We start from the raw sequence: 14,341 nt of genomic DNA, 5'->3' as shown, positions 1-14,341 counted from the left end.
ATCCTAAAAGGGTTTTAATTACTTTCTTTCCTAAGCAAGTCCTAAGCTGTTACTTTACCCGTCTTTACAGTCTATTTGTGCTTAGTAAGTCCCTGTAAACACACAAAATGTATGTAAAGTGCATAATCTTTGTTAGCATAAGACTACCTGTATCTTTACCTTTGAAGAAGAAAAGGTGTCTTTATTAGAATAATTTTATGTCCTTAAGAACTACTGTTAGTTTAAAAAAAAAAATCTTCGTTTGCTTCAAATAGTTTCCCTGTAGAACTGTTTATTAGCCTCAGGAGTTTACTAAATTACTGTAGCTTTAATACTTGAACTACCTAATTTTACTACGTTTCCCTTCAGCATAGGAAGATACTGGGCACTATAAAAATCTAATCACTAGCAAAACATGTATCAAATTTAGCTGTGATGACATTATTATATTTATTTTCTTTTCAGAATGGATTCCTCATTTTTTCCTGTAATTTCTTAGCTTTATCATTACAAAATTGGAAATTCTTTTATTGAGGAAGTAATGGCCAATACTCCTTCCTACTTATTCTTTGAAGTGAACCTAAGACTGAACTTAAAAGCCCCATATCTGGTGCTATTTAAACTATTTAAGCACCAGTTAAGGTTCTCTATTCTGAACAAATGTGTTCAATGGGGCCATATTTTACAGACCAGCCATATTCTTCTATTTGAGGACATAAAGATAAGAACATTTGCCATCATCCTTCGGTTCCTTACCTCTGAATGATATAAAAACTTAGGAACTCTGTAGGACAGAAATGTAGGATAGGTAATAGGTTTTAAGCAATCTTCGTAAACATTGTTGGTAAGCAGGAGGTGGGAATTAGACAGAGAGAAAGCATTAAGGGAATCCCGAAGTCAGACAGTAATACATTCTGTGTGGTTACCAGTTGGTACCAGTATTGTCTTCAGGGGAAACGTGAATGATTTCATAAGAAGGTTCACTGTAATCTGGCTTTTCCTGAGGCACACCACCCTCTTTATTTAGCTCAGGGTCATAAAATTTTCTATTGTACATCTCAGAGTTGACATAGGTTGTAGAATCAAACATCAGAAAATGCAAGGTACATGTTGCTATTAAAAAACAAAATAAAAAAGTGATCTCGTGCACAATCTGTACACAACTATAATTGATCTACGTTACTAATCCACTTAAAAAGCTAGGATTTCTCATGAACATAGCAGATCATGTAGTTTGTCTCCACACTGAGTTTGGAATCTAAAATGGTTAGCACATTTGCACTGGGATCTTCTGACTTTATCTGCTTATGCCTGTAGCAAAGACTTAGTTCCTCATATGTACTTCCATTTTTAAAGCATCATATCCTGATAGTTTTTGTGTCAGTCTAGCCTGTTTTAAGAATCTCAGTGATCAACCTTCCATAACTCAGAGACAAGTTTTTATTCATTTAATAGAAAATACTTTCAATACATGGTCATTTCCAGCTCCTTTTTAAAGCTCTTAAATTATTGCTGTCGCTTTCAGTCAACTGTATCTCATCCCATTTACATGAGCACTGAAACTTGAAACATATTAACATATGATAATCTGTTAAAATCTACTTACCTATTGCTGTTTCTGGCATTGCAAAAAGAGTCTTTTCTGTAGCAACTCGGAAATGTCCATGGACTGAAAGGCCAACTCCCTGCATATGGAGCACAAACAAAGGAAATGGTTATAAAATTACCAGTGAAAATAATTATAACTGTAATCCTATGCAACACTTCCTGTTTTGCTCTACAATTAAATAATGTTACATTTGCAATGCACATCTCAACAAAATATTAAATGGCCTTTTATGGTTCCAAGACCTGTAAAACATTTTTTACCTTCATGATTTGATTGAAATAGCTTTCCATGCTTTAAAAGATTGCTGACTCATACTGAGATTAACTACAAATAGCCCATGAGTGACAGCAATAACAGAAACAAGTGACCCCATTTTTCTCCATTCGTCTACTAAGCAAGTTGATATGCTTTTGCTAATGTTATATTATCTATAACTTTTGCACGTACTTCAACAAACAATCATCAGCAACAACAAAAAAGCCAATACTTTTAGAATATAGATGAATTGCATGAAGCTGTAATTATGCTTTTAAAAGAAATATTAGCTATTATTATTATGTGATAATTACCAACTTTATCAATACAGAAGTATTTCAAGCAGGAAAAGCCTCCAGCATTATTCATTAAAATTCAAAGTCTGTGGTTAGAAACTCAGTCTTCCTTAACCCTGTAGTTCTCCAAGTCAGAAATAAGATGCACACTGCGAAGTACCTAGCTTTCTTCTCTAGCAGACTTTTCTGATGAGGTATTTTCTTCAAACCTGCAAAGCTCCTGGTTTTGCCTATCATATTTTCTGATTTAGGCACTGAGCAGCAGCAAGGCCCAAGAAAAGGATGTATCTTCCTTTCATCAAAAAAAAAAATACATCAGAGAAGCGTTCAATAGGCAAAATGACATATTTAATAATACTGGGATTACTCGGCACAGCCACAACAAATGGGTAAAGGATCCTCACTTCTTAAAGCTTATCTACATACCGATACAAATCTGTAGATCCTAGCTGAAGACAAGTACCCTCTATTGAATATTTCACAAGTGTCATTATGCAAATATTTTCTCTCACTTTGTTTCAGCTTACTTCCTTTCCTCACTGCTTTCCTCCTATCCAACCAATTTTTGTATTAAAATTAGTATCACTGCTTAAAAGAAGTCAAAGTATAATGAAGATGTAATCGATTTTTAATTAACATTTCTACTTGTTTAGATATTAGAAAAATGGCAACTAAGGTTATTAGTCTTCACAAACATCTTCACTATATTTCAGACTTCCCAACAAAAACAGTGGCATTAGTTGAGTGATAGCTGCTTGGACCAGCATTGCATGTTCAATAGGCTTTTAAGAAGACAGTAGAAACATCTTTTCATTTCGCTTATCTACAGGGATCTTTGGGTGAGTTTTACATTAAAATTTTAAAAAGTTATCTCAAGCTAATAAAAATTACATCCATTTCTTCGCACCATTCTTATGCATTCTTTCCTGGCCCCTTGTACATTTCTGCCCAGCAAGAAATTAATTGTCACCACTTATTCCATTAGGGTGATGCATGATTAAATCTGAAAACATCTTACAGGTTTTTTCTGCAAAATGAGTATCTGCCATTCTCAGTTTTTAATATAAATTTATGAAGCTTTTAAGATTCCAGTCTAATTTTCTGAGAAATGGACACTTAACATTTCTGGCTATTGTATTTGATTTTGTATGCAGAGCCTAAGCCAAATCTATACACACAGGGAACTGCTGTTTCACAGAGGCAAATGGATTTTGAGCAAAACCTGAATCTTATTTGCATACGGTGCAATCTACATCTCATCCCTTATCTGTCCCTCAGTTCTTTCACTTGACTGATTGTAGATCTATCTCATCTGAGCAGCAGCAAAGGCAGCAGTCCTGTATGTAAAGCTTCATTTATTCATTAAAAAGCTCTAGAATTCTTAAAGGAAGTAGAAATGTGACTTTGGCACTTTCAACATTTTATTGTATCACACCAGACTATTTTCATTGCATTGAGCAAAGTCTTTCCTATAGCAAGAGAAAGCACAATACCTGTGCTATTTTTATGCATGTTCAGCAGTAATGGCAACTTCTTTATAAAGATAAATTGAAATAAAATAAAGCAAATCCATTTTGCTTTTTCTAATTCTTAACTGTTTTGTTGTTGTTGTTTTTCTAATGCTGTATCTAAGAATACAAATACCATTTATCATAAAACATTTTCCTGGCTTATTTTCTAGGTAATCAGTAGTTTGTATAAGAAAAAAGATTCAAATTTTCAACTTGAGTTCTAAGTAGTAAAGAATGGAGTGTGAACTTCACAAAGACTGCTTCTCTTCCAAGTTTGTTCTTTTTATAGTGATAAAAATAACTGTAGAGTTTTCCTTATAAAAAGTTGAAAGAAGTAATTTTCTTTTGAAAGAATTAAATCAGATTTCACTTTCTCAAGTGCCTTAGCCATAATTGGATTTGTTTTCTAGATAGCCTTCAAGTTTTATGGTATAGATAAGAGCTTAATTTAGATACACATTTAAAAGACTAAAATTGTATTTTCTTCTTAGTCGTTGTAAAGAAAATGGCACAAATATATCTTTATTTATTTGAAGATCGTTTTGAAATGATCCTACATTAAGATAAAACTAGGAGAGAAAAATGAGTTAACACTCTGAGGGTACAAACGCCAGGAATACATTAAACTGCTGATCATATGCTTTCATGTGTTTATTTGCAGCTTCCCAAATGGTTATTTTAATAACTTTCACTGTATGTGTTTAACCTTCTCCATCTAATCCAGAGGAAAGATGTGTATTAGTTTAAAAGTATCCTGTGTAAAGAACAAACTCTTCCAATCAGAAGTCTAAATGCATTCCTCCTCCATTTCTGGATATATATATATATATATATATATATATATATATTTTTTTTTAAGGTTGTACATATATTTTAATTTTAAACCAGAACCTTACAAATCCAGAGTCCCATCTAGGAGGTCCTTCACACTATTAAAATATCTAAAGTAAGGCTGTGTTCACTTCACCTTAAATGGCCCCAGCATTTACACATACAAGCCTAAATGCTATTATGTCTTCATGAAAATGTGATATACCCTGCAGTGTGAGAGACCTCCCTTTCATGATCTTCAAATATGTACTAAAGGTAATTTCTTGCTCCAGACTTCCCCAAGATACGTTTAGCCACTACAGTAAAAGACAATTCAAGTTTTTGTAAGTACATAAACACGAAAAGAAGGACAAAGGAGAATATCCATCCTTTATGGAGTGTGGGGGGAAACACTGACAAGAGATGAGGAAAAGTCTGAGGTATTTAATGCCTCCCTCGCCTCAGTCTTTATTGGTAAAACTAATTCACCTCAGAGTACCCAGCCTGCTGAGCTGGAACACAGAGGCAGGGAGCAGGACGAAGCCCTTATAATCGGGGCGAAATGGCTAGCAACCAGTTGAATGCCCATAGACCCATGGGACCAGTGGGATCCACCCAAGGGTGCTGAAGGAGCTGGTGGAAGTGCTTGCCGTGTTGCTTTCAATAATTTAGCAGCAGTTTTGGCTAACCGGGGAGGTCCCAGCTCACTGGAGGTTCACAAATGTGACACCCACCTACAGGAAGGAGGATCTGGGGAACTACAGGCCTGTCAGCCTGACTTTGGTGCTAACAAAGGTCATAAAGCAGACTACCCTGGCATGTACAGGACAGCCACGTGATCAGACCCAGTCAGCATGGGTTTAAGAAAGGGCTCGGGAAGTGGTGGTCCCTCTCTACCTGGCACCAACGAGTCCACACCTCAAATACTGTGTCCAGTTTTGGGCCCCTCACCACACGAAGTCCACTGAGTTGCTCGAGAGAGCAATGAAGCTGGTGAAAGGAATAGAAAATGACACAAAAATGGAGCAGCTGAGGGAAGTGAGGCTGTTTAGTCTGGAGAAGAGAAGGCAGAGGCCTCATCACCTGCCTGAAAGGAGGCTGCGGCGAGGTGGCTGTCGGTTCCCTTTATCAGGTGACAAGGGATAGGACGAGAGGAAATGGCCTCAAGTTGCACCAGGGGAAGTTTAGACTGGACATCAGGAAGAATTTCTTCATGAGAAATGTGCGATATAGGCATTGGAACAGGATGCCTAGGGAGGCATGTCTATTTAAGAGACGTGTGGCTGTGGTGCTTAGGGACATGGTTTAATGGTGGGCTTGGAAGTGTTGGGTGGATGGTTTGACTTAATGATCTTAGAGGTCCTTTCCAACTTAAATGATTCTATTATTCTATTTCTCTGGTGAATCAGCCTTGGTTTTTAATCCAGGTCATTTATCTTAATACTGGCAAGAACCTTTTTTTCTTTTTTTTTTTTTTTTTCTACTGGCAACTGCATGTTTTATTTTTGTAAAAATGACACCAGAAGTTAAGGTGCTTAGTAGCAACCAACCAATTTAAACAATCTTTCTGTAAGGTTTTTTATCTCAATTAATCAAAAACATATATAATAGCAGAAATGGTGGTCTGAAAATGCATTACTGCAGACAGATAGGCGATAATGATGTGATCGCAAATTATAAATTTACTACTGCATAGGTATTAAAATACTAATCTTAATAAATGTAGTGTGTTACACCTTTATAAGATGTGCTCTAATAGTAAAGTTATGAAATATTGTTTGCAGATCTCTTAGTTCTGTTCAAATTCATCAACAAGCTTCTGAAGAAGCCAGTAGAGTATCTCAATTTTACTTCCCATACACATGATTTCAAACTCAGTGCAGTATTTCAAATGTCATTATGTGACAGTGTATGGAAAATTTATCATGAGTTCCATATTTTTCATGATGAATACAGAACCTTACTAAAGTACTTTTCTGATGAAAAACAAAGTATAGACTACTGATATAAACTGAGCAATGGAATACAGCTACTATAAATCTCAAAAGTATGCTGTATTGTCTTAAATTGAAAATGACCCACACTAGTCATTCAGAGAACTCAACATATCTAAGAAAGTTAATAGAAATTGAGGGCCACCACAACAGAAAACCACACAGTGCAAAATAAACATGCCCATCTTGAACGACATACAACAAAATGATGCTCATATTCACCTGCAGCATTAAGCACTGGAGTTACTAACTGAATAAACATCTGTTCACATACAGACAAGGAGACCTGTCTCACAGCAAAAACATAAACCGTATTTGACTGTTTACTAAATAACCTAACACTGCAAAGGAGTCACTGCCTAGGAAAGCTTAAGAGACAGAATTAAAGAAATACAAACAGAAAAGGAGCTCATCTTCAGTAGGCTGATAAAGACCTTTTAGCTGTACAAGCAAACAATTTCATGATAGTACTAATATCAATACCATCTGCAGTGAAAGTCCTGTTGGGAATAGTTCAAATGCAATGATTAGACATTTTAAACTAAATGAGAATGCAGTTCCTGGTAGGGCCAGAACCACAAAAGAAATGCGGCAATCAACAAGACATACTGGGCATAATATAACAAAGGGCAAGTATATCTGAACACAGATGTGTAAAAAAGACAATGTGCAGTGATTTTTGTCTGCTGATATGTTCACAAAAGCATTAGTTGGTGGAGTAAACAAGTGAAATTGATTGAGGGAGCACCAGAGGCTTATAGCTACATTAGATCAAAAATCATTGGTATAAGAGCATTATCCCCTGCATCCAGACACAGCAAATCTTAAACTGAATCAAAATTAATCTTTGTTCATCATTAATGTCATGGACCACTCCAAAGAGTATAATCTGTTTTTGTCAGTAGATACTAGCAGGGACAAGATGATTTATTGAACCAGAGCAATATTTTAGAATAGATCGGGACTAAGAATATCACATTCCTTAGTTGATGATATATAAATCAACTTTATACAAATATCCTAAAAAAATCATTAAAAACAGTGCTTTTGGCGGTCTTTTCAATCAGTGTGTTATTTTAAAATATAAAATATTAATTTAATATACAATTTAAATATGAAATATTAATTTCCACATACTGATTATGTGCTACAGCATCCCATTCCAAATTTCTACAGGCACACAGAAGAACAGCCGTCTGGATAACATTACCTGTAATAATATCTGACGTTTCAGTCTGAAGTGTTTTCCCTAAAGCTTAATGTCAAACCTGTAAGAAAGTTTGTGCTGTGAATGACAACCAATATTTGGTGAATGCTCTGCTGATGCTTCATGGCACAAACGAATGGCAGAATTCACTCCAGTTGTGTGTTTCCTAAAGTTTACTTCTATCTTCACCACAAATTCAAACATAACACTAAAAACTTCCCCTTAATTTATTAATATCTTCTGTGATGACCTAGAAGTGTAACTTGTTCTCCTGACTTCTGATTATTTAAACAGATTTGCTCAACTACATTAATAGTAATCATTTAGGTCAATTTCTTCTAACAGTAAAACTTGAAAAAAATCATAGAGGCCACAGCAGCACTGCTACAATGACTGTCTTTTACAAACAAAATTCAGATTCAATTTTGAAAATCCCTGTTCTGATTTTGCTACCAGCAGCCAAAATTTATGCAGAAGCAGCAGTGGCAGTCAAACACATGCCTTCAGAGTAAAGAGGCAGACCACCTTGCTTCTTCACTATTCTTACTGTGACTTATTTATTAACTATCTTTTTTTTTTTTAATTATTGTTTCTAAAATTCTTGAAGACAAGCGTTGTTCCTCTGCAACACCTAAAAATGTAGCTACTGCAAGAAATACAAAGATTTTGACTAGCCACATCCTAACAGCTGCAGGGAAGGCAGGAAAGAGACGGGACCCATTTCAGAAAGATGCATCAACACACAACTAAGCTTTTAGGTTTTCTGTTAAAACTGAAGAAAACACTTTTTGTTCTTAAAGATGGGCACATGCAACTCTTTTTTTTTTTTTTAAAAAAAAAAAAAAGGAGCATGGTTATTTGGGTGAAATGTGCAAACTAAGGGAATTTTGTCATGATGTTCCATTTCTTAGGAAAAAAATGCTTAAAAAAAAAAAATAAAGCAGACATTAAAACTAACTGAAGGAGAAAATAAGCATTCACAGTCTTCTGGGAAACGAGAAAAATTAACAGGGGATGGAGAAGCAGGCAAAGATAATTCTCTTCAGAACTTTCGTCCTTGATCTATAATAAAGGGAAGGAAAGGGAAATAATGAGATGAGAAAATTCTCAATATGAGACTGTAAATGAAGGCCCAGAATTAAAGAAAAATAGTACAATTTCTAGCAAGAAAGACTGTGGTGTTAAATGGTAAGAATGAATCCACGCAGAAGCACACAAAATATCTGCGATGACACTAAACAGTGCAAGGGTGCAAAAGGTTTCCAAGAAGCCATACAGAAAACCTCCTATAAACATACACAGGTTGCACGAAAATAAATAAATAAATAATTAAAAATAAAAAAAATACAGAAAGTACAGCTTAGAACCTCAAATTTAGTCACAGAGTAGACAAGTGATGTCTACTCTCTGACGTGATCTCTACCCTGTTACACTGCACAGAAATGCAAAAAACATTTGCTCTGTGCTTCAAAAATATTCAGTGCAGTACAATTGTATAATGCCAACATGTATGTTAAGGAAGTCTGCCTTTCTTTCTACGTGTAAAATAGTGGCATCCGTTCCTTTTTTGTATTGGACATTGAAGAATGTAGATTTGACAGAGGGACTGGAGCTTTACTTTCTGTACCACTACTGTTTTCAAACCCGTAGTTTAAAATATTTGTTTTCAAGACAGTGCTTTATGGTTGGCCCTTTGGGGAAGAACATCATGTGCAAATCGTTGAACATTCAGCAGTTATTTTTTTGTATTGATGTCAAAAACTGCTGATGTTACAGTCCGATTAGCTACAGAATGAAGTGTGCCATTTGTCCCTGGGATCAAGCGCAGGAGCTTAGCAGGCAGACCCCCATGCCAGATGCTCAATATAGCGTAGTATCCGCCAAGAGTGCATCCTGTTTTAGTATTGCTTCAGCATTGTTTTCAACATCCTGTATTACAAAAGCTAAGAGGTACACAAGTCAACCTCACAAAGGTTTGTTTCAAAGTACAACAGATAACTACTTCCAAAATCTCTATTTTCCAATAAAAGCTTGCTTCAGCTTTGAAGCACAGACAACAAATGGACAAGAAGTTTCTGTACGGTACACAAGCATGAGTTTCTAGGGGAGCCAGAGAGAGAAAAGGAGAGAAAGAGAGAATAGGAAAGCAGCTTACCCAGGTTTAGTATGTCAATATTCCAGGCAGATTCTAGGGCATAAATTAAAAAAAAAAAAAGAAACTGACTGCAGATATTTTAATAGTGTGAAGGCTCTAGCTTTTCAGAATGTTGTAAGGTAAAGTTTCACCAAAATGCCAGGCTTAAGTTGAAATAAAACACTGCAAACTCCCTCCAAAAGTTATTTATTTTAAGTTTTGAAAAGCTTTTATTGCTTAAAGCAAACTAAATGCCTAAAAGAGAAATACTCCACTTTCTCTGGAAGATCATTAAAATGTTATCGTACCCCCACATCAAACCCTTCTTCAGTCCTCACGTAGACAAGTGGACTCTACTTGATGCAACAGCCAATAAATATGGAGCAAAGATGCAAACTTCACCTAAGTGAATTTCTGTTTAAAGACCTATGTGTCAGGTCCTAAGACCTGCTTTAAAAAGTAAATCAGATTCCTCTAACAACATAAGCAACCAGAATCTTTTGCTGAAAATCAAGTGGCGCTGACACACACGTACAAAGTTAAATATGAGCACTAAGCTCACACTTTCTACAACAACATAAAAGGCTGCGGGAATTTTGAATCTGTAGCCCAGAAGGGAAGAATGGTCCGATATGCAACGGGAGGAGTTTTTCCAAACTGCAGAGTAGGTTCAGGGATTTGCTTGCATCTGATTCTCTGGAACCTCTAAACAGCCCCGTGGCTTACATTAAATTGACGTTATCACTCAGTAAGCAACGTTATGAAAAAAAATCATATTCTGAGCTGCAAAGTTTATGATGCTAGGAAAACATAGCCTAGATGATATCACTATTAAATGAAGAGCACAATTACCTGGAGGCATTTTAAGATATCAGCAATTTGCAGCCAAACTGAGACAGCACCTCTACTGAGGTCATACAGAAGCCAATCATTAATAAAGTTCTATTTGGTATTTTTCATTAGCTGCTTGGATGAGGAAATAATAAGGGATTTGTTTGTTGTTTTTTTGATGTGTTTTTGTTTGTTTTGTTTTTAATATATGTATAGATATAATTTCCAAATTACATTTTGGGAAGGTATTATTACTTTGAAGGGCAGAGATCAGAATTCAAAACCATCTCACATCAGAGAAATGGTGGAACAAGATCAGACAGATATAAATGAAATGAAATGAAATCAACTACATCTGCAAAAGTAAAATCAAATGCAACGTTGCAAGCATGCTTTTTATAGAACAAATGCCTTAAAGCTTTCCAGACCTGAAACCAACTAGGAACTTAATACAAACAGTAACAAAATGCTGCTGCAAAAAGAATTTACTCCAGACACTATGCTACAGCAGGCACCAAAGGGTGGAGCTGTACCCACTTAGCCTAGATTTACCACAGCTGGGAAGCCTAACCAGCTTGATGTGCTGGAGCTACAAAAGGCAATGCCAGGTGATACAATGCTCAGGTTTATTCAAGGAGGAACTACGTGCTTGTTTGTTGTTTTTTTTATAGTCTTTCAGGAAAAGTGTAGCTTGCTGAGATTGATGCTGACACACAAGTTCAGTTCAAGGAAGAACTAAATACTGGTAAAAGGTAAGTGACAAGGAACTACACTGTGACAGAAGTTTACATTCTGCAAGCAAAAAGAGGTAAAAATAATGGCTTTAAGAGTATGCAGATGTGGTGGCTTCCTAGCATCTGATGTTTTAGGAGGCTTTGGTTTGCGTGAGTTACTTGTGATAGAATACTTCTATCATATATAGAGGATAATCATTCTGCTCTACTTGGTGCTAATGAATTCCCCAGCTGAAACACAGTCTGGTTTTTGGTAATGAACTGTAAAGTACACAAATTAGAGAGATTCCAGAGGATTGCAAGAAGACAAAGGGAATTAATCTATAGTAAAGACTAAAGAACTAGTCTTTTCCCAGTTAAAGTGAGACGGCTGGGAGAAAGGAAAGTATCTCAAAATGCTCTTAGAGAGCTGTGATTAAGGAATATATTGACTACATACACTGAAGTCTTAAATTAGACACTAGGGAAATCATGAAAGAGTAATTAAGTAGTAGGGTAGGATGTCTAGAAAAACTGAATTCCTGATGATAGAAACTTCTGAACGCATTAGGTAGAAATCTCCTAAGCTCTCATCACTCTATATTTAACACTACTTCAAAGTGCAAAAGAATAATCTCAAGGATCCTCTGTACTTCTGTAATCCAAATCTCAATGTATGTGTCATTATTACCCGAGTGACTAAGGCAGGATCAAACAGTATTTTAAACTCTCTAATAGCCACCTTGAAGACACTTTACCTAAGTGCCTTAGATGTAGACTCTCAATTTCAAAGCCCTTGCTTAAAAAAACTGTGCTGATGTGTGTGTTGACAAAAGTAATAGAAAGCCACTTGTGAATCCAGAGAGACAAACAATGAGTCTTCTCGGAATTGCAATAAATATAGCTGAGATCTTTTTCTACTGAGGAGAGAACAAAGCAGGCAGCAGTTCATGCTGCTACTGCCATCACCAACTAGGCCCAAAAGCTGAGGGTACAAGGCCGTGGAAACAAGGCTGGGTGACCTCTGTCTCTCAAAGTTGCAAACTATATTCAAATTCCAACTTCCTATTCCTCTCTCTAAACATATATTTAACATTTTGTTATTAAATATAAACAAAAGGACACACCCTTTAACAGCAAATGTGGAATTTAAAATTTATTTCACCTTTTTTTTTTTTTTTTTTTAGTAAAATGCCATCATTTTTGCTTCGTTAAGATATTCTTGTCACTCAAACCTACTGCCCTGAAGCTGAATAAGTATGAAAAGATTAAAAGACAGACTTATGTGGAATTCCAATTCGTGATGAACTATAGAGTACATACAAAAAGGTGCAGAGAACAAGCTCCACAGCCCCATCTGTTGGCTAATTAAGCTCTCCAGAGTATCACCTACCAGACTCTAAAGAACAAAGTTAAGTGGAACCAGTTCATTTTTTGGAATATAATTCCAAGTTTATCACAAATACATGCAAATCAACAGCAAATTTTATTAACTGAGTTTCTAATACGCTGCTGGATTTTTTAACCAATTTTAAATTAGAACAACATTGCACTCAATATGCATGGTGCTACAAAGGCGTACCTGCATTTCTGAGCATGGCTGAAATTGATGTGGTTGCATTTTTATTCACAGATAAATGGTGTAGAGTGAAATTGAAGTGTTTAAGAGGGTCTCATGACTTTTAAGCCCAAGCTTAAACCACTTGCTTTTAAAGCTAAAGACCTGAACATGGCTTGTTGTGTGTTTGTTTGTTTTTAATGACAGTTACTGTGGTTCACAAGTGACAAATGCTTCTAGCTCCCACTCACTTGTAGGGACTAAGCCAGATCTTGAGCATATGAAATAGATTAAATATGACCTTATTGTGTCAAAAACATAGATCCCTAATGTTTGAGTGATTTAAAACAAATCATCTAATTACCACAAATAGAACAACTCCTTTGCATGAATGTAGTTTCAGTGAATAATTAGAGTAGGATAGAGAACTTCCATGCAACAAGCAAAACAAGGTAAGAGGATGAACGTGACCAGGTTTGTTCCAGTGGTTTTAATCTAAAAATCTTACTGCAGTGCACCTATTTTAACCACAATAGAAAAGAGCTGCTGCAAGCTTTGTTTGGTTAAGACCAGGAGTGATGGGGGTTCCCCATGCTGACAACGCTGATGGAAGAAGGTGGATAAAGAAGGAAGCTAGCACACCTTTCCTGCTTGAACATTTGTGATTTGTCTAAATGGACCAATCTTGCAGAGGTAGCTAAAAGGAACGCAGCTCAAAACTGTCACAGAGCACATACACAAAAATTAATAGGCACTGAGAAATACTGCTGCCGACCTCCTGTGTTAAACCATCAGTACATACTTTCATGTACTGTGAGGAGAAAAAAGTGTGTTGATTTAAAAAAAAAAAAAAAAAAAAAAAAAGCATTCCTGTAAGAAGGGCATTAAAGGACATTATCTCAGAGTAAACTGCAGCTCCACTAACACTGCTAAATAAATAGCATTCAAGGTTATATGAAAGTTTAAAAGCTGTCCATAAACTGACACCTTTTTCTTCCCCTACCTTAGATTGCATACTTTTTCAACCAAAACTGTATTTTTTTAATCATACTGACATGAAAGACAACCATGACTTCAGTGTGGGATCTTGAGGTGGTACCACAAAGTTTCAAATCTAACACAAGGACTAAAATCCTGGCTCTCAGACCCAGCCAAAGAGTGGGCAACAGAACCCTGTATGCTTTAACAGAAATGAAGTGTGTATATTCAGGCTTTGGAATGATATGCTTGTTCCATCTTTTTATTTTTTTTTTTAATTTCAAAAAGCCCAATGCAAGAAAAGGCAAAATGCCTCTTGTGAAATAGTATTTTAGGCTATTATACCAAAATAATGTTTTAGAGAACTGCAAGACAAAAGTACTTCATTGAAAGCTGTTGAGGTCTTCCATGCTCATGCCTCTACTTGTGTTAAACTTTGCCTACAGCAAACACCTGATGAGATTCC

General features: G+C 35.9%; 1 protein-coding gene across 2 annotated transcripts in view; it reads right to left on the bottom strand.

Moving 5' to 3' along the window:
• HIBCH (3-hydroxyisobutyryl-CoA hydrolase) overlaps positions 1-14,341 on the bottom strand; it is a 41,971-nt gene that overhangs the window by 20,523 nt on the left and 7,107 nt on the right. For both annotated transcript variants that reach the window (XM_032189753.1, XM_032189754.1), the window contains one exon: positions 1,586-1,664. In XM_032189753.1, the coding sequence (XP_032045644.1) occupies positions 1,586-1,664 (79 nt within the window). The remainder of the gene's footprint in view (positions 1-1,585; positions 1,665-14,341) is intronic.

Source organism: Aythya fuligula, chromosome 6 (assembly GCF_009819795.1).
Source record: "Aythya fuligula isolate bAytFul2 chromosome 6, bAytFul2.pri, whole genome shotgun sequence".
Lineage (NCBI taxonomy): Eukaryota > Metazoa > Chordata > Aves > Anseriformes > Anatidae > Aythya > Aythya fuligula.
Note: the sequence above shows the minus strand (reverse complement) of the source record. Positions and strands in the feature narration are given on the sequence as shown.